This window comes from Vulpes lagopus, chromosome 7, assembly GCF_018345385.1.
Source record: "Vulpes lagopus strain Blue_001 chromosome 7, ASM1834538v1, whole genome shotgun sequence".
Taxonomy (NCBI): domain Eukaryota; kingdom Metazoa; phylum Chordata; class Mammalia; order Carnivora; family Canidae; genus Vulpes; species Vulpes lagopus.
Genome location: NC_054830.1, coordinates 64,355,860 through 64,376,301, shown reverse-complemented (window position 1 = coordinate 64,376,301; position 20,442 = coordinate 64,355,860). Strand labels below are relative to the sequence as shown.

At 56.9% G+C, this 20,442-nt stretch overlaps 1 protein-coding gene across 8 annotated transcripts in view; it reads left to right on the top strand.

Annotated features, from left to right (window-relative positions):
* Positions 1-18,236: 18,236 nt before the first annotated feature.
* COL27A1 (collagen type XXVII alpha 1 chain) overlaps positions 18,237-20,442 on the top strand; it is a 134,877-nt gene continuing 132,671 nt past the window's right edge. For 2 of the 8 annotated variants that reach the window (XR_005988810.1, XR_005988811.1), the window contains exon 1: positions 19,635-20,233. Coding sequence is in view for 5 of the 8 variants with exons in the window: in XM_041760909.1 (XP_041616843.1) it covers positions 20,139-20,233 (95 nt within the window). In the remaining 3 variants the exon portion in view is untranslated. Of the gene's footprint in view, positions 18,473-18,758; positions 18,827-19,632; positions 20,234-20,442 lie in introns of those variants that run through there. The other 6 variants (XM_041760911.1, XM_041760908.1, XM_041760910.1 and 3 more) reach the window with 5 other exon arrangements.

The following is a 20,442-nucleotide window of genomic DNA, read 5'->3' as shown; positions in this document are numbered from 1 at the left end:
GCAGAAGGACGCCTGGGCCTGCGCTCCTGGTCCCCATGCGCAGTGTGCATCTGGGCAGATTGGGTCCGGCCTTGCCGATGTCTCCCGTGTCCGCAATTCATTCCTTCATTCGTTCATCCAGCACACACACTGTCACCTCTACTCCAGGCCCTGTCCTCGTCATCAGAAATACCAATAAATGACAAAGCATTCATGATCCATGGGGACAGGAGGTTGGAGAGGAGCACTGGTGGGGCGTGGGGAGCAAGTTGGGATAAGGGAGGCGACAGTGCAGGTTTGGACGGCTTGGATTTGTGGTGTCCCTGGGACAGCTGGGAGGACCTCCAGGGAGCTGGATAGCCGGGCAGGAAGTCGGGGGGAGCCAGCCGGGCCGGAGCCAGGGGGACCCGCCTGGCCTGTCTCCCCCACTTCCCCAAACCCCTCTGTGGTGGCGACGTGTTGGTGACAGCAATGACGGTCCTGGTGTAACAAAAAGCATTTATCAAGGGCTCACGCCAGCAGGCCCGATATGCAAATAGCAGGTGATTTGCATAGCACCTTTCCTTTACTTCTCAGAACAAACCTCAAGAGGAAGTCTGATGATTCCTAATTTCAGAAAGAGCTGAAGCTGAGAGGTGAGCGTCTTTGGCCAGGGTCCCTGGAAACAAAGCCTGAGAGAGAGAGATTCAGACGCTGTGGTTTCCCGAGAAAGCCTGGCGGGGCGGGGGGCCGTGAGGGCAGCGGGAGGGGAGGGCCAGGCCGAGACGGTGGGCCCTGCGGCCGTGCAGAGGGAGCCCCAGCAGCCCTGGACCCGCCGGTCAGACCCTGGCCTCCAGGCAGGCCACAGGCTCGCGTTACCCTGGGTGGGCGCAGGTGGAGGGGAGCCCCACGCGCTGAGGTGAGCGGACGTGCTGGGTCTGCAGCCTCTGGGGGCTTCTGGGGGTCCTGGAGGGCCCGGTGAGTGTGACGGGCCCTCCTGGCTACAGACTCAATCCCCGTGTCTTCCGGCTGGTCTCCTGGTCCGTCCTTGGTGTGTGTGACTCTGTATGTGTGGGACTGGGTGTGGGTGGCTATGGGTGTGTGCGTGTGTGACCGTGTGTGTATGTGACCGTGTGGGGCTGTGGCCATGTGTGTGACTGTGTGAGTGTGTGCGCATGCCCGTGACCGCGCGTGTGTGCGTGTATGACCATGGGTGACCATGTGCCTGGGGCCACGTGTGTACCTGTGCACGCGTGTGCGTGCATACCCATGGCCATGTGCGTGTGTGATCATGTGCCTGGGGCCACGTGTGTGCGCGTGTACCCGTGACGGCGTGCGTGTGTGCATGCACCTGTGTGCACCCATGACTGTCGTCCTGCCTCTCCTTGGGCCGCATCCCTCCCTTCCCCCCGTCTCTCCTGCGTCTTGGTGTCTCTGCGCCCTGTCTTGCTCTCCCCTGGGCTCTCTCCCTCCCTTCCCTTTCCGGCCAATCTCTGTCCCGGGGCACTGTCTTGCTCGTTGTCTATCTTTGTCCGTCCTCTCTCTCCTTCTGCAGGACTCTGGCCCCTCTCTGCCCCTCCTCTCCCTTCTGCTGTCCTTTCTGTCCCCGAATCTCTCGAATCCTGCCTCTCCTTGTCCACCTCCATCTCTCGGTCTCTCTCCTTTCCTGGTAGTGACCCTAGGAGCGCTGCCCGGGGCCCGCTGCCGGTGGGGGGCAAGGTGCCTGGGTGCTGGTCCCCTGGGCCTGGAGCATCCTCTCCTTAGCCGACCTCCGCGCTAGGCAGTGCGCGTTCTCTCCCAGAGCACCAGGCTCTGTGTGCACGGCTGCACGTGTGTGTGTGCGCGTGTGTCTGTGTGAAGAGAGCAGAGCAGTACTGCAAGGCCTCTGCCTCGGGAAAAAGGAGCCAGGAGCTGCAGCCACGGCTTTCCCTGGCCTTATTGACACATAATTGACACACAGCATTCTTTGTTTTTTTTGAAGATTTTATTTATTTATTCATGAGAGACCCAGAGGCAAGAGGGAGAGGCAGGCGCCCTGCGGGGACCCCGATGTGGGACTCGATCCCAGGACCCTGGAATCATGCCCTGTGCCCAAGGCAGGCGCTCAACCTTGGAGCCACCCAGGCCCGACACACGGCACTCTAGAGGTTGAAGGGATAGCGGGATCTGCTGTGTGTGATTGCGAAGTGATCAAGTCCAGTTAACGTATTTATCACCTCACACGGCTGCCGTTTGTGTGTGTGTGTGATGAGAACTTTTAAGATTTACACTTTCCAACCTTCAAAGATACAATAGGGGGCACCTGGGTGGCTCCGCAGTAGAGCGTCTGCCTTCAGCTCAGGTCGTGACCCCGGGGTCCCGGGATCGAGTCCCGCATCGGGCTCCCTGCATGGAGCCTGCTTCTCCCTCTGCCTGCGTTTCTGCTTCTCTCAGTGTCTCTCATGAATAAATAAATAAAACCTTTAAGAAAACCCCCACAAAGATATAATAGAGCACCGTTAACTAGAGTCACCCCGCTGTACGTGGTCTCCCCACAACTTACTCATCTTCGTGCTCGAAGTTTGTACCTTTTGACCACCTTCACCCATTTCCGTCGCCCTCGACCCCTCACGTCTGGCAGCCACCCGTCTGCTCTCTCTTTCTAGGAGTTCTGACTGTTGGATTCTGCGTATAAATGAGATGATACGGTATTGTCTTTCCCGGACTGATTTCACTTAGCACAATGCCTCAAGATTCACTCACATGGTCACAAAGGGCAGGATTTCCTTTTTCTCCCGATTGAGTGATATTCCGCTGTGTATACGGACAGGCATCCGCTTCTAATGGCTTGTGCCCCACACCATCCCCCGCCAACCTTGAGCTGCGATTCCAGACCAGGTTCCACTTAGGTAGCAGCCCTCGGCCAGCTGTAGGCAAGATGGCAGGAGAGGCTCAATGGAGACCAAGGTCAAGGATGCTTCCAGAGCTCCAATTGGAGATACGCACAAGCTACTCAGAACACAGCTGTCCAGGAGGGGGAGACCAATGCTCGTATTTTTAGATAGAGAGCCAAGGCATGGGTGGAGGGGTGGCGGACAGACTTCTTCAAGGTGTCCCAAGATCTAGGGCCAGAGGTCAGGGCTCCCCATCCCAAGCTGGATGCTTTTTGCAAGGCTGCCAGATGCTTCCTCGTAAGGTGTAGTTGGTCTCTGTCCCAGGACCCAGGGAGCACTGAGCCAATCAGTCCTCCCCAAGTACCCCTTTCCAAACCCTTCCCTCCCACCACACCACACCCAGTTTTTACCTCCCACAGGGAACTTCCCCGCTGACCCCACAACTGTACCCAAGCTGTGCCCCATCCTTCCAGAGCGTGACTCGTCTTCATCAGCAAAGAGCCAGCCAGCTGCTCCGACAGATCTTCCAAGACTCGGGCCAATCAATGTGTGGGAGACAATGAGCGAGCGAGGTACTAGTTTGTGCTGTGGTCTGGGTGCTTCCTCCTTCATCCCCAGTTCAAGGAGACGGTCGGCCCTCCAGACTCTCTAGTCGCTGGAGTTTTGGAGGACCTGAAAGCCGGGGCTGCTCCCTTTTAAGTCCTGCATGTAAGCTTAGAGAGGGGCCGAGGCTGCTCCCTTTTAAGTCCTGCATGTAAGCTTAGAGAGGGGCTGAGGCTCTGGGTCCCAGAGCGGGAAGGAAGAGGCGAGCACCTCTGAAGGCAAGGAGGAGGCGACGACGGTTGGTATTAATGAGTCCTCAGGTGGCTGGGAAACAGATAAAGTCCCAAGACGCCTGCTCCAGGCTGTCTCTAAGGGAGGCTGGGCCCAACACATTGGTGTCTCAGCTTCACAGGTCCAAAGCATGACACCAAGATCATTGGCTGTAAGGGGACATTGGCACAGACAATGAGTACGTGAGTGGCCACAGATGAGAGCAGGGCAAGGAGACCTCTTGGAATGTGTTATTCTGCATAGGACCCCAGGACCTTTGCATAACCAGGAGTCTCGGTAATGACAAACACTGAATTTCCCCATCATGGTAACAGGTGGACTCAAAGTTGGACTTTAGTTTAGTCAAAGGAAGGCCCTATTTCTTTTTTTTAAAAAAAGATTTTATTTATTTTATTCATGAGAGACAGAGAGAGAGAGGCAGAGACACAGGCAGAGGGGGAAGCAGGCTCTCTGCAGGGGCCCTGATATGGGACTTGATCCCAGGACCTCGAGGTCACGACCTGAGCCAAAGGCAGATGCGTAACTGCTGAGCCACCCCAGTGTCCCAGGAAGGCCCTATTTCTTATGCCCTGAGCTGGGGACTGAGGTTTAGCCTTCACGCACGTTAAATAAATGAGTGAGACAAAGAAAGAGGAGCGAAGGCCCTCCCCCTCCAGCGAGCCCGGGCTTTCCCGAGGCCTTCATGCTGACGGAGCATCCCCCACGGATGTGATGCCCAGGGAAGGCAGGCCATATTTGGGGCGGGTAGGAGCTTTGGCTCACCGGATATGGCCACCGGTGCTGGCTGGTAAATCGGGGAGAACCACGTTAGCACTGGGTCCGGGGCCAAGTCCATTTTCTCCAGTTTCTCCGATTCTGAGTCCCTGGGGATCATACTGTCTGAGCAAACTCGTTTCTCTCGACCTCCGGGAGTGGGTGCCCACGGGGACCCTTGCCCGACCACACCTGGCGATGCGGACCGGGAGGGGCTGGGCGGGGCCAAGTGGGATTAGGTGGGGTCCAAGTGAGCATATGGTCAGGGAAAGGTCAGGAGGCAAGCTGGGTTCCAGGAGGCTCCAGCCGCGGAATGTCTCTCCACAGACGGGGGGACGGTCAGCTCGCCCCGCAGGGCTCCTCCACGTGCCATCGCCGCTGGGAATGAATGCCCCCTTGTGTGAGGTCCTTGTCTGTCCTGAAGTAGGTCACAGGAGTGAGGGATCACAGCAATCCCAGCCTCCGAAGCATAGAATCGTAGAAGCCGAAAGTCAGTGCCAGGTAGGATTCCAGGATTTTAGAGCCTCGAGCCCTGGCACCAGAAGGCACAAGAAGTCTGGCGCTTTGGGCACAACCTTTTATGGCTCCAGGGATCTAGAACCACAGAGTCACAGAACCTTGCACTTGGATGACCCTTCTTCCTCGGATAGGCAAGGAGTTTGGGAGCGGGGAAGGAGGACCCAGGAGGTCCCTGTGTGGGATGATGTTAGGAGTCCCGGGCTGTGCTTTCTGACCCTGAATGCCTTTGTCAGGGGCCACCAGAATTCGAAAATCTACCCTCAGCCATTCTTTCTTCGGGTCGTGAAAGTCCTTTGACCTCCAACGATCTACTTTGCTGTAAACTACTCCCCAGGTCAGTGGTGCTCGCAGGGCCTCCTCCATAAGAGCCCCGTGATGAGCAAGATCCACTCAAGGTCCAAATGTCAACCTTGGGCCTCTCTCTGCCCCAGCCCTGGGACCCTCTCCCCACCCTCCACGCCTTCCTGTGCCTTGACCACCCAGCTCCTGGCAGGCGCCCAGCTGGCTGGGAGAGGCGTTTCCAGAAGCCCTGGGGCTGGCCATGGTGTACAGTGTGGTCCCACTTCTAATCCCACCACCTCCTTGGGGCAGGCGGCATGGGCAGCAGCCTGTAATTTGGGGGTGGGAGATGGGACACCCAGGTCAGCTTTGACCATGGGGTCCCTAGAGGAAGGGAGTGGTCCAGGGGCCTGGAGAATCAAAGCCTTCCTCTCAACTCCCTTGGTGACCATGAAGATAAATATATTTATGGACAATTTTCCTCACTCTGGGGACAGCCAGGCACAGAACAGGGCTGTTTTTTTCCTTGGCTATGGCTACGCTGTCAGGATGGAGGGAGCTGGGGCAAACACAGGTTGTTTACAAGGCCTACAGCAGCCCCAGAGAGACACGGCTACATACAGTTTCCCCTTTCTCAACGGGGACGTGAGCTTCTGGAAAGTTGCCCAGAGGAACAAGGGTGGGTTTCTGTCCTCTGTTGGCTTCGTTCTTGGTGGGGTTGGAGGGATTTTTTTTTCCCTGAGAGATGGGGCGAGTGTGTTAGGGTGAATAACATGTTTCCCATAATTTGCCTTTTGAAAACACAAGGAAATTTGCGTATGTGGCTGACACAGCCTGGGCAGAGAGCCTTCTGGAGAAGCCAGTCCTTCATTTCCCCACCGTGTCAGGCTGCTCGAACTCAATAAACACTTGTTGACTGAATGAATGGGTCATAGAAATGGCAAGCCGGAGCTGGAAGGAAGGCCCCGTGGACATCCTCCCGGCCAAACTGCTCAGGTTTCAAGGCAGGGAAACTGAGGCCTGTACTGGGGGGAAGGGACGGAGGCTGCACACAATTATAGATTTCATTGCTGCTGCTGCTGCTGCTGCTGTTGCTGCAGACAATAATGACAATAAATCATCTTTTCTGGGCATTGGGTGTTTTCCAATTTAACAAAATCTTTCTCACTGGCCAGACTTCCAGCAAGACCGTGGAGGAGGCAGGAAAGAGATGAGGATTCCCCGTTATCATGGACCATGGAAGAGAAGCTCAAAGATGTTGAGCAACTTGCCGACTCATCCAGCAAGGGGTGTCGTGGGGCTCAGCAATAAATTCGGGCTGTTTTTCCGTCACTCAGCAGATACCTGTCATGTAGGATCCGCCACCCACTCAAAAGGAGGGACTTGCCTCTGCGGGAGTTTAAATCCCCAGCCCTACCATGCACGGCGGCTGAAGTAGCTCACTGCACTGTGCCCATCCAGGCCTCACTTTTCCCCATCTGTGATTTGGGGCTTGCACTTCCCATGTACTATGCAGCACCCCCCCAAACTGGTACAAGAATGGCATTAGAGAAGGGGTATGACCCTGCTTGGGAACTGTCAAGCAAGAGGTACGTCCCGACACTAGCTAGCATTAGGATGTGTCAGCGGATCCCTCCATCCATCCAAGGGAGACAGCTTTCTGATTCCAGCTCTTGAGATAAAAATAGCTTTAAGGGGAGGGGGGCGGCTCCCCAGGAGATCTGGGCAGGATAAAAATAACCCTCAAGAACAGCTGGCTCCTTTTCTCCACTTTGGTATTCACCCACAGTCTTCTGATCTCTTATTTGGTTTCCCAAGCCGACCTACCATCCCAGGCAAACAATCCTCCTTGTTCTAGGGCCAGGCGGTGGCAAATATATTCCAGGCTCTGGGAGTAGAGGCTTGGGAAGCAAGAAATATGGGTCCCATCCCAGCTCTGTTTACAACTCACTGTGTGGCTTCGGCAAGTCATTTCGAGTCCCCATTTCCCTCGATACAGTGCTGTCCAATAGAACTTTCCTTGAGGATGCAAATGTTCTATATCCACACTGTCCATTACAGTAGCCGCTATAGCTGCTTGTGGCTGTGAACACTTGAGATTTGGCTCGTGTGACTGAGGAATTTCTTACGAATCTTTTATTTTATGGAATCTGAATTGATTGAACAGCCACACGTGGCCAGTGACTGTCATATTAGACAACACGGGCCTTTAAAAATGAAGATGGGAAAGCACCTGCCCCCTTGACATGGAGTGAGAAGGATGGACAATGTATGTATGGAGCCTGATGAGAGACACTCCCCACTTGTTCAATTCCTCCCCCTCTCTGCCCCTAGAAATGTAGATATATGGGTCCTTGAGCTGAAGAATCCTCCTTTGGGAACACGCAGTTCCTCTTTGGAGACTGGTGGGAAGGAGGGATGCAGGGTGGGTAGGAAGCCATGGAGGCTTCTGTGATGGGCGGGCTGGAAGATCAGGGAACATGTCTGGAGGATAATGAAGCCAGGTCAGAAGAAGGAAAAACTGGCTGCAACTGCCCATTCCTCCCCCCCCATCAGCCCCCTTTTTTCTTCCATAGGCACTAGTGCTCAGAAGTGGTTTATCTTAGAAACTCCCTTTCTGGGACACCTGGGTGGCTCAATGGTTGAGTGTCTGCTTTCAGCTCAGGTTGTGATCCCAGGGTCCTGGGATCGAGTCCCGCATCAGGCTCCCTGCGTGGAGCCTGCGTCTCCCTCTGCCTGTGTCTCTGCCTTTCTCTCTGTGTCCCTCATGGATAAATAAATAAAACCTTAAAAAAAAAAAAACAAGAAAAGAAACTCCCTTTCTTTGCCTAGATGTGGTTAAGATCGTGGACTCTTAGAATCAGATGGTTCTAGGTTAAAACTTCAGTTCCATCACTTACCAATTGTGTCTCCTCGGGCAAGTTGCCAACCTCTCTGCTTCGCGTCTGTTAAATGGGTAGACTAATGCCTGCCCCTGGGGGTTTGTGGGGAATCAATGCATTAATGTGTGCGAGGCCCTTTGCAGTGGGCCCAGCACATATAAAGTGCTCAAGAAATGGAAGGCTGTGGCCAATCTTACAGAAATAGAACCATTTAACTCCCATCTCCACCCCAGCTGGGGTCCAGGGAGATGGATGAGAAGCCAACAAAGGGGTTCTTCTAGAAGAAGAACTTTTCCGGTGGTCCTCAGGGTAAGGAAGAGGCTAGGCACATGAACAAGCCCTGGCGCCCTTTGGTGGGCAGAGAACCCACCAAATTGTAGAGCTGGAAGTCATCTTGAAGTATTGACTGCTTGGATCTCCTTTCTGGTGACCTGGCCAAGCGATAATCTTCTGGGTTGTATCCAGAGGCAGAAACTCAGCTACGTCCTGGGGTAGGTGACCCAAACCAATATTAAGTCCCTCCTGGGATCGAAGACAGCTGCCTCTCTGTGACTTCCCACCCTTGGTCCCGGTAAGGTCTCTGCTTATCAGATTCAACCTCCTTCCCTCGCTGCCCCGTGCTGGGAGGCCTCTGCAGATTGGTCCCCGTGAAAATGCCGTGTCCAGAGACTGGCACGCCAGGCCAAGGGCAGGGTTAATCTATATTGAGGTGGGAGGACTGAGACTTAAAAACTTAAAACCTGCCACTAGTTAAGGGCAGAAGGTGTCTTTCATCCACTTGTCTTACGTGGTAGGCAAAGGAAATGAGAGCTTGATCTATCCAACGATTCATCCACTCCCTTGCTGGATGATAGTTACTGAGCACCTACTGTGTGCCAAGTTCTAGAAACACAGAAATGAATTCCTGTACCCAAAGCTCACAGTCTGGTAGAGACGACATCTATATCAACAGAAATTATAGCAGTGTGATATGGGTTATCATGTCAGGGCTGGGACCAGGGTGAGGTGAGTGTGGTACTCATCTTGGGAACAAAGAATTTTTTTTAAAGATTTTATTTAGTTATCAGAGAGAGAGAGAGAGAATAAGCAGAGAGAGGGAGAAGCAGACTCCTGATTGAGCAGGGAGCCCAATGTGGGGCTTGATCCCAGAACCCTGAGATCGTGACCTGAGCTGAAGGCAGCCATTTAACCGACTGAGCCACCCAGGTGCCCTGGGAACAAAATTAAATGCAGGGCCCAAAGAACTCAGTAATCAACATAAATAAATAATGATTTGTTGCAATGCTTTTTAAAACTCAAAATTAGGGGATCCCTGGGTGGCGCAGCGGTTTAGCACCTGCCTTTGGCCCAGGGCGCGATCCTGGAGACCCGGGATCGAATCCCACGTCGGGCTCCAGGTGCATGGAGTCTGCTTCTCCCTCTGTCTATATCTCTGCCTCTCTCTCTCTCTCACTGTGTGCCTATCATAAATAAATAAAATTAAAAAAAAACAATTAAAAAAAAACTCAAAATTAATGCCAGAAAGGCATGGACGGACAAAAGGTAAAACTTTTCAATGAAGACAGGAGCAATATTAGTGATTTTTCCCTTTGCCTCGGGCTCCAGCACAGCTTGCCATGGCGCAGTACTCTGGAGGATGTGTGCAAGCTGCTGCGGGACAGAAACGTGGGTGTCTCACCCAGCCAGTGGTGTGCTGGAATGGACTCATACCGGCTCGCACACTCCTTCCCAGCTTCTCACTCAGGATTGCATGGTGGTAGGTTGAAATTGGTCATGATGGGAATATTTACACCATGGTAACTGGTGGACGCTAGAAATCAGGGCTTTCCCACACTCCTTTGTTCGATATTTATCAACACATCATTTATATCCAACCTGCACTGGGTGTAACCTTCAAGAAAGGTTTCCCAGAGGAGGCACCTTCTGCATTTTGCAGAATAAGAATCTAGAAAAGGTGAGAAAGGACAACCCTGCAAATAAGAAACTCAGTATGCAAAGCACCAGAGGAATGGGGGGGAAAAGTGTATTGTTTTAAGCGACTGCAAGGAGCTGAGGGTGGCTGGAATGTGTCATGTTGCAGAGAAAGGAAGCTTCAAGACGGTGGAGAAAGTCGCAGCAGCAAGTGATGTCCTGAGATTGAGCAAGATTTGGGTCTTTGCTCTGGGACAGGATTGCAGATTTATAGGAGGAGGGTGCTCCGTACTTTTGAGGTGTCCTGACTACCAGACCAGGCAAAAGACAGCAGTGGTGAGCTGGTAAATGTGTCACAACAGCTCTAAGCAAAAAGAACTCTGATTTAGAGCATTTGCCAAAGATTCCCACCACGGCCAATTTCATTTATGTGGTGTCCCTGGATGCTGAGTTGAGGAGAGATGCTCAAAAGGACACCATCGTGTGGCACCTCCACCATCTACCTAAAACAGAAATAAATAACCTCAAGAGCACAGATAATAGTAAAATGTAGCTTGATAGCTAGAAAGAGATGTGTTTTGAGTATTTATTACTTTTGTTTTTATTTATTTATTAGTTATTATTTTTAAAGATTTTATTTATTTATTCATGAGAGACACACAGAGACAGGCAGACACACAGGCAGAGGGAGATGCAGGCTCCCCACAGGGATCCCGATACGGAACTCAATCCCAAGACCCCAGGATCACGCCCTGAGCTGAAGGCAGATGCTCAACCACTGAGCCATCCAGGCGTTCCTTACTTTTGTTTTTAACAGAATTTATTCAATTATACGCTTATGCAACTTAATCCTTAATAATGGCTTAATGGGAGCACATGAAGTTTCCTGAAAATTGAGCCATCTGCTCTCAGGAGCCAGTAGGAACAGGTACGAGACGCTCCAGCAGCCACCAGGAGAGGAGATTTTGGTCCTGACTCACCGCACGTTGGTTGGGGATGGGGGCCCAATCCCTGGGTCTCACCTTCCCAACCTGAGACACTGGACCAGCTTTATCGTGAGGTGCCCCTTGCCCTGGTCCTCCGTGAGCAGGGACATGGATCCCAGCCTCTGGGTGACTTCCCAGAACGACGCAGCATTCGCTGGGACAAAAGCATCAAGAACAAATAAGATTCCTGGGAGAAGACAAGCCCGAGGCCAAGGTTCCACAGCCCCCTCACTTCAGGAGTGCTGTTTTATTATAAAGCCATTGGCACCTCAACTATCCAAGAATATAAAAAAATAATTATAGTAATAAATACAAGTTATATTTATTGTACTCTTCCCACGTGCCAGATGCTATACTAAGTGCTTTATGTACACAAGTTCATTCAATTCTCAGATCAGAAGCACAAGGTAGGTGTTGTACCGTCTTCAAAGATGAGGATGCTATTGGGATCACAATGCGAAAGATGGACAAAAGCCAGTACGAAGAGGTTACGTGGTTTACCCCCAGGTGTAACCCAGCTGGGGATTTGAACTGGAACTTGCTGTGTGCAAGGGCAGCAGGAGAGGAGCATGCTCCTGCAGCCCAGTGCGACTGCAGGAGACCCCACGAGCCAAGGGGGGCGCATCAATCCAAGAGCTGCTGGATTTAGCCAGATGGCTCACTTCACAAGGACTGGTGAGGTTGGGAGAAGGGGAGTCGCCCCCGAGGCACGTGCTCATCACCCCCATGTTCACAGATGAGTTCACAGAAGGGAAATGAGGTCCCACGGCGCTAATACAGGGCAGCGCTGTGACACGAGCACCGGAGTGTCCACATGGCCACAGTGCGCAGCCAGCTTTGGGGGCTGGGCGGGCTTGGGGTTCCCATCAGATCACAGCCATTCCCAGATACCTGGGTAGGCAAGACCCCAAATAAAAATCTGGTTGATGGGGGGCTCGGGGGGCTCAGTGGTTGAGCATCTGCCTTTGGCTCAGGGTCCTGGGATCGAGTCCCACATCGGACTCCTCTCAAGGAGCCTGCTTCTCCCTCTGCAGGAGGGAGGGTGGTGGTAGCTCTGCTCAAACTCTGCGCTGCTCAGATGCACCCTGAACCCTTGAGCTCTGCTGTGATCACTGGCGGCACTTAGGTGACCGAAGGACTGCAACGCCTTTTGGAGGAGACGCTGGAAGCTATGAAACAGGTACCCAATGAGCAGCGGTCAGAGGAAATAGAACGGCTGGGCCTGGAGAAAGGATGCAGGGGGTGGGGGGCAGAGGCTGTTACTCTCAGGGGCGATCCCGGCCACAGCATCAGGCTTCAGCTGACGTCCGAGGTGCTGTGCTCAACAGGCTCTGGCGGGATGACCCCTGGGGACATGTGCAGAGAGCCCTTTACAGGGCCGGGGGCGGGTGTGTGCACTGCGCTTCTGTCCTCACTCTGTGACAAGGAAAGGCATCCCCAGACATCGCGTGGGCCCCCTTTCCCTGGGAGTACACGCGAGCAGGGCTGGGTCACATCCCCAGGCCGCTGGGCCCCGAGAGGGCAGGCCGGAGCTGGTGGTGGGGAAATGATGGCCTTCCGTCGCAGCCGTCTGTCTGTCCGCTATGTCTGACTGCAGCTGTGTCGCCTGAAGGCACCCTGGGGACCCATGTCCAACCTGTTGGAATTTACTTGGGGGGGGGGGGTCGGGAGGGTGGATGTCCTCTCCACTGGCTGTGACTGGCCCCTCCCTGGGCTGTGAAGGGACCCGCCCCCGACCCATAGCCTTGGGTTTGTCACTGCTGCCGGGTGAGCTCAGGCAAGTCCCTTCCCTTCTGGGAGTTGGTCCTTCATCCCCAAGCTAGAGATGCGAATTTCTGCCCCGTGTCACCTGCTTTGTCTGGTATGGACCAAAATTCCTGTTCCTCTGGGACACTTTCAGGACCTAAAGATGGCCTTGGTGACGAAAGACACTATTGCTTTGAGAAAGGGCGGCCCCCAGGTGCCTGATGGAGCCTCCCCGTAATGTCCGGGGAGCCCCCGTTCCTTTCGTGCCTGCATCCTCAGCCCGTTGGCTGTGGACCTCACTGTTGGTCACCTCACTGTGGCAAGATGACCACAGCCTCTCCGACGCACAGCCTCACCCCAGTGCGCAGCAAGGAAAACGGGGTCTGTCGCTGGTGTGCGTCTGCTTATAAAAGTGAGCGCACTATTCTCGGGAGGCCCAAGCATATCCGGTTCCCCTCAGGTCCCAGTGGCTGGTCTGTGTCTTAAGTCCCACCCAGACCACTCCCTGGGCAGGGGAAGGAGATGAGGAGACCCTTGCGGTGGGCTTGGTCTAAGCAGCAATGGGTCCTTGTGGCTTGGGAGCACACAGTGTCCCCTGGGGGATGAGGCTGCCCGGATGGTGGACGGAGGTGGAATTCTGCTAGCAAGGGCGGAACAACAGTGCACGTCATGGGGATGCCCTGGGAGGAGGCTCCAGCAGCCCTCAGCTCGGCCTTACACCCTCCCATCGTCCCGCTCTCCCCTCCCCATTCATCCTACACTTGCTGAGAGCCTATTGGGGGGGGGGGATCCTACACGTTCCATCTTTCCACCCTACTCTCCCCATTCATCCCACACTTGCTGAGAGCCTCCTGGGGGTCCACACCCTCCCAGCTTCCCTTCTTACCCTCCCCATCCCACACTTGCTGAGGTCCTCCTGGGAGTGAGCACTCAGGCGGCCCTGGGTGTTCTACAAAGGTAAGATCCAGCCATGACCTTGAGGAGGTCCAGTTGAGTAGGTGTATAAGGCAGACATTCACCCTGAAGGGACCTGGCGTACTGAGGACCAGGCAAGAGTGGGGGGAGGCTGTGATACAGCTGAGGGGATCGGGGGGCGGGGGACGGAGTGAAGAAGGACCCTCCAGGGAGAGGATGTCACAGGAGCGAAGGCCCAGAGCTCTCTGAGCTCCTCAGCTGCTTTGTTTCCACTGTCAGCCACAGGGGTGGCCCAGAACCCATCCCTGGTAGCCTGTTTGGTGAAGGCGGTGCTTCCAGACACATCCTCGGGGAGAGTCCAGAGATCTTAACTCGCCACGGCTCTCACATCTGGAAGACGGGTCTGATTCGTTCAAGATTGGCTGAGGGGATGGAGGGAGGAGATAGGCTTGACTCTCTACGGTTAGACAGCGATGTGGGAGGCCTGACTTCTCACCCCAGCTCTCCCCTTGATGCTGTGAACGTCGCACATCCTGTCTCCCAGCCTCAATTTCCCCACCTGTAAAAGGAGGAATTTAGGCTAGGCAGCCCTAGGGGCTCCTCCAGGTTTGAATTTCTTCTGGGGCCCCGACATGTGGGTCAGTATCAGCACCGCTAGGTGGTGGGATTTGGATATCTCACTGGCCTCCACCACTGGCCCAGGCCTGAGACCATAAAGCCAGACTAGGAATGGGTGAGAAAGGCCCCCGTGATGGCCTGAGTGGCCCAGACAGTGGGGTCACATGCCCAGAGGATGCACCCTCCTGGACGGTGGCCCAGGAGCTTCCTTCCCTGGCCTCAGCCTCCATTTCTCTTGGTGGAACGATGGCCTTGGGGGTCTTGGCAGTCACCAGGCCAGAGTGATGTGGCCCCACAGGCAGAGCCCAAGCCCTGGGAGACAGGCGTGTGCTCCAGCCAGCCTGTGCTCCAGCCACCCTGTGCTCCAGCCACCTCTCCTGGGGAGATGGGCCAAGCTAGGAGTGGCCCCGAAGCTACAGGGGGAGGGGACACTATTGAAAGCCGCCTGTCCCTCCAGCCTGGGGTTCAGTTCAATTCCCGTCAGTGACATGCTCTCTCCGAGCTGCTGGCAAACCAGGCATGAGTCGGGCAGAGCACGATTAGCGCATCTGCGCCCCTAAAGTCAAGTCTGCAAGTGGCACCTGCCCTACAAATATTTGTTGATGGACAAAGGTCATGAGACAGGAGAGGAAGCAGGTGACAGGAAAGCTAATCTAAGGCATAAGCCAGCAAACTTTACTGTCATGCATTCATTCCTTCCTTCATTCCATCTTCCACTTAGCATTTTGGGAATCCCTCCTATGTGCCAGGCACTGCGCTTGACACTGGTGTCAGGGAGGCAACAAGCGAGGACCACAACTTCCAGTTGCCTGTGACCAGAGCCCCACTCAGGGCTCGATACACAGCAGCATCTCCCGATTGGCTGAGCGACCGGGAATGAACAATTCAATTAAATGATTCTTTTTTTTAATTAATTAATTAAAAAAATTTTTTTTCAATTAAGTGATTCTATTGTTAGACGTGCACAGTGTGCACACATCCTATGCTGCTGCTGTGTGGGGCCTGAATACGAAAGATAGCTCCACCCTGCTTGTGCCCAGCAGGACAGGGCATCTGGGGAAGCTGGGATCTGAGTTCTCCTCCTGGTTCTGCAGACCATTGAAGCAAGTACTCCTTGAGGCAAGGCTTTCTGAGCTGCATTTTCTGCCTGTCTCCTTGCTTGCCCCCCCCACCCCGACCACTGGAGAGCAGAGAGCAGCAGAGGGTGGCACACAGTGAGTCCTCAGAAAGAGCTTGGTGGCTAGATCGGTGGGGACTGCTACCTGGGCAGCGTGCAGCCCTCCATTCTGCAGGCTAAGACTCCACGAGCAATGCATTCACGAACGTTTATTGAGCACCTACTGTGTGTCCACTGGGAAGGCTTTTCAGGTGAGGCAGATGTGGGGTCTGCGGCTGGTCTGCTTGGACAGGGAGTGGACCACGTGGGCCCTGGGCCCCCACCAGACCGGGAATTCCTATTCTATCTCATGCCTGAAATGTCACCTGGGCCCGGCAGTCACGGTCTGCCCAGTTCCTAGGCTCATTGCCTTCGGCCCCACAGAGATGGCCCAGTATTGGCTGGCTGGTGAGTGCCCTTTTCTGCGATGGCAATGGCTCAGTGCCTTCTGGACTGAACTTCCATCAGAACTGTTTATGCACAGTCACTGGTGTGGTGTCAGGAACCTACCTGGCAGGCAGACTGTGTGTGACGAGGCAGCAGACGCAGGAAGCAAGGTCCCTTCCTAAGAATTCTTATCAGTGTCCATGACTTCTCTTCCCAGCTGACCAGGAGCTCCTGCAAGACCCTGAGTCTCATTTTCCCTCCGAACCTAGCAGAACACAGCTAGGCCTCAATAATTGCCTCTCGAACTGGATTATTGTTGAACAACCACTGTGCGTTGGCCATGCAGAGGGTCATGTGTGATGCACCCATTTCATACATGGAGAGAGTGAGGCTTTGGAAGAAGATACCATCCATCTTTATGGGCTCTAAGGGGTTTCTCATGGCTCTTTTCAGCAGCCCTCCATGGAGCAGGGGGCCCTGGGGCTCAACATTGCACACTGGGATTTGGGAGGGAGATTTGGAAAGGCCTCGGTGCTCAGCCACTGACCCACTGCCTGACCTTTGAGGAAATGTATCTCCTTGCCTGGAAATGGCTTTGTGGCCAGTGAGTCATGGGGCATCACCCATACAATACAGGGGGTGGGGGTGGGGTTGGATAGCTTCTCCACTACATGCCCCCTCCCCCCCACTCCTCCTTCCAAACCTGCCTGAGATCCCCTCCCACACTCCTGGCCTTTTGGTGACTCTTGCAATTGAATTGTCTTGCCCCCATGGCTCCATGATAATTCAACACCCCCTTCAGAAGCCAAAGGCCACCTCCTCCTGGGAGCATTCTCTGCTTGCTCTCCATCCCTTAGTTCTGCTTGACAATTCAATTCATCGGTAGCATTTATCACATTCTCCTTGTGTTACCTTCATGTGGTTGCGCGGCGGCGTCTGACGTCTCCCGTGCAGCTCTCCTCCTTGCCCTGAGCTACCGAGCATGGCTTCTGTCCTTCTGTCCACGACACAAGTGTGGGTGTGCCCGGAAAGCAGGACCATGTGCAAGGCTCTCCTCATGGCAGACTCTCTTCCCTCGGTTTTGGACAGGGGTTTGCACACTGTAGGAGTGAAAGAAACTCATTTAAATTATTAATGGTTTGAGCCTCTATTGTGTCCCCGGCTCCATGCTGGGTGTGGGGACCACAGAGATGGATCTGACAATGACAACACCATGTGATGTGTGCTATAATTTGGGTGTGGGGCAGAGCTTGAGCTGGAAGGACAGGCGGCAAAGGGGGGTGTGGTGGTGGTGGTGGGGGGGAGCCTGGAGGATGAGCAGCCCCCAGAAAGCCTTGAAGTAGCCCGGCTCTGCCCTGAGCCTGGGTCGGGCATCGGAGAGACTCGTGCTTTGGGGCCGACCAAGAATCTGGGGAGGTTGACGAGGGTCCACTCAGAATCCCTTAAAGGCTAACATTTGGATCATTACGCTCAGCTGCAGAAGACAGGCATCAAGACTACCTGGCTTCCAATCCTACCTACCTCCACCGCCTACCAGCTCGGAGATCTCTGGAAGGTTACTCAACCTTTCAGAATCTCAGCTTTCTCATCTGCAAATGCGGATGGCAGGCCTGCCAGACATGGTGACACTCAGCACAGTGCTGCATCTGGCTTGGGTGAGGCGAGTAAGGATGCAAAACTCTAGGGGACCCTAAACAACCTTCGGTAGTGGAGTTTTAGAATTAAGGGGGTGCCCAAACACCCGTACGTTGCCAAGATACATAATATTTTAATGCAATACTTTTAAAATGTCAAAACTAATGCCAAAAAAAAAAAAAAATCCACGGTGAACAACTTATCAAAAAATGTAAGGACGGATCCGCCTAGCACAGGGTATGCAGCTCCGGAGGCCGCCAGCTGGGACTGAACTGGGAGCCCTCCACCCTCCAGGGCTGTGGCCCCTCTCACCCAGAAGAATGCTCTGGGCAGCTTTGGGGTGTTCCCGCACCCCCTGGGGCCCGCCCACGTGGAGGTTAAGGACTCCAGTTCCACGTAGGGGTGCGGGAGTGGGGGTCCCGCCTCCTCCCAGCCATCTGCGGGTCCCCCCCCCACCGGCCTGGGCCGCCCTCCTGGCCGCCTTGGGTGCTCTGCCCCCTGCAGGAAGCCGCGCGGAGCTAGGCCGCTGCTGCTTCTTTCCTGCTCGGCTCCCCCCCCACCCCGCCCTGCCCGGCCCCCCCGCCCTCCGCTTCGGCTTGGGACTTTTCCTAAAGTTTGCTGAAACCAGACACCTTGCTCCACCGAGCCCGCGTGCAGCCACGGTTTAAAAGGCCGCCTTCAGCGCCCCCTCCCCGCCCCCAGCGGAGACTTCAAAAGGCCCGGCGGGCGCCGCGGCCCCAGCACCTATGAGCCGCCCCCCGCGCCCGGAGCCCGCGCCGGAGCCCGAGGACGCAGAGCGGACCAAGCCCGAGCGCAGGCGGACCGGGCCGGCGGCGCAGCCCCGCGCGCCCATGCCCCTCCCGGTGCCGCTGCGCTCCGAGCGCCCGCGCCCCGTTTAGGGAAGGGGACCCCGCACCCCCGCCCCCGCGCCCGCGCCCGGGGCTGCGGGGACCCATGAATACAAATGCCGTTAGGCGCCCGAGGAAGGACCGACCGTCCAGCCTCGCAGCTAGGGACCCAGTAAGTGCCCGGGGCTCCTGGAGCTCTGGGGGTAGCGGGGCGTGTGCGTCAAGCCTCGCGCGTCCGGGGGTGGGGGTGCACGTGTGGGGAGTGGGTGCGCGTGTGCACCTCGCGGTGGGCACTAGCGGACAGCTGCGTGCAAGTGGGGGTGCGCGCGCGCGCTCGTGTGCACTTGGGGTGTGTGTGCGGGTGTGTGCGGTGGGGGGCTGTGTGGACAGGCTCGTGTGCATTTGTGTGCGTGCAAGTACCAGTGTGCAGGCAGCTGCGTGTGTGGAGTCCGGGCTGCGTCGGGGTCCGGGAAGCCCAGGGTGTGTTTGTGCGCGTCCAGGAGGAGTTGCGTGGCCGAGCTTGCATGTGAGTGGGTGTGAGCGTGCGTCTGAGTTTGGGGTAAGCGTGGATGTGCGTGGGAGTGTGTATGCACCGGCGAGCAAGTCGTGGAGGTGGAGGTGGAGGTGGAGGTGGAGGTGGAGGTGGAGGTGGAGGTGGAGGGGGCCTCTAACGCCCGGGCCGGGACTGGGGTTGTGGTTGTGCAACTTGCTGGGCGCTCGCGCCTGGGTCAAGGTGTGCAGTGGCGCGCCCCGCGGGGGACCGCAGGGGGTCTTGGTGGGCTCCCGAGGGTGTGTGGGTGGGTGTGCCGGTGGGGGGCGTTGAGCTCCCGACTCTTACCGAGCGGACAGAGAAGGGGAGAGTGTGACCAACACTCAGCAAGCCCACCCACTGGGTGCCCAGGGAAGTCTGTTCTGGGCGGGGGTGGGGGGGCGGGGAGGGGCTCTGACCTGGGAGCAGGGCCGTGCAGGTGTGTGTATGGGTGGTGGGACACTGGTCGTCGCTGGCGTGGGAGTCTGGACACTGGGTGCTGGTCCTGGACCTGCCCCGGGAACGGGGTTCCTCTCCCCGTAGGATGTGTCCCCTTTCCCCCTCCATCTCGGCCCCCAGCTTGGGGACCCCCTCCCCCATCTCACAACCAGGAGTCCCGCATCTCCGGGCCGCGGTCGCCCTGCGGTGCGGCCTGGCCGCCTCCTTCCTCCCGGGGAATCTCAGTTTCCCCGCCGGCCCTGGGGTGGGGGTGGGGGTGGGGGCGGGGGTGGGGGCGGGGCGGGGCGTCTCCGCGGGGCCGCGGGGGGCCGGCCCGGGCTGTGCGCGCGGCCGCGGCCGGCAGGGGGCAGCGTGGGGCAGCGGAGGGCGGCGGGGCGCGGGGAGGAGAGAAGGTGGAGAGCCGCCGCGGGCCGAGACTTTAAATCGCCTTCATTTCCCCCAAATCCTTCCTTTTCCTCTCCTCCCCCAGGCCGGCGGGGAGGCCGCTCCCGCCGCCCCGCGCTCCCTCGCCCGCCTCGCTCGGCCTCCGGGGCCGCCGGCAGCCGCCTCCCAAAGTTGGATCGTCTCGCCCTTCCCCGCCGCTCTCCTTCCTCTCGGTGCAGCAGGACGAGGCGGAGGCAGGGGCGAGCGCGGCGCCGGACTCCTGGGACCATGGGCCTGGCGCGGGCGCCCGCGGGGCCCCGGCCGCGCCGCCTGCCCGCTGGGGCGGCCCTGGGCGCGGGGCTGCGCGGGGGGCGCGGGGGCCGCGCGCTGTGAGCCGGCCTGGCGCGGCGGGGCGGGGGGCCGGCGGCCCCATGGGGCGCGCCCACACTTGCCCCCCGGGCTCGGGAGCATGAAGTAGGGGCCCGCCATGGGAGCGGGAGCGGGAGCGGGAGCGGGAGCGGGAGCGGCGCGGGGGGCCCGAGGCTCGGCGGCGGCGGCGGCGGCGGCGGCGGCGCGCGGGGGGTGAGTACGAGCTCGGGGGCGCGCCCTCCCCGGCTTCCTGCGGCCCCGGCCCCGGCCCCGCCCCGCCCCCGCCCCGCCCCCGCCCCGGGGCGCCTGCCCGCAGCGCCCGCCGCCCGCGCCCCTGCGCCCCGCGCCCTGCGCCCCCCTGCCCCCGACCCCGCGAGGCCCTGCGAGCCCGCCCTGCCCCGCCCCGCCCCGCTGGCCGGGCT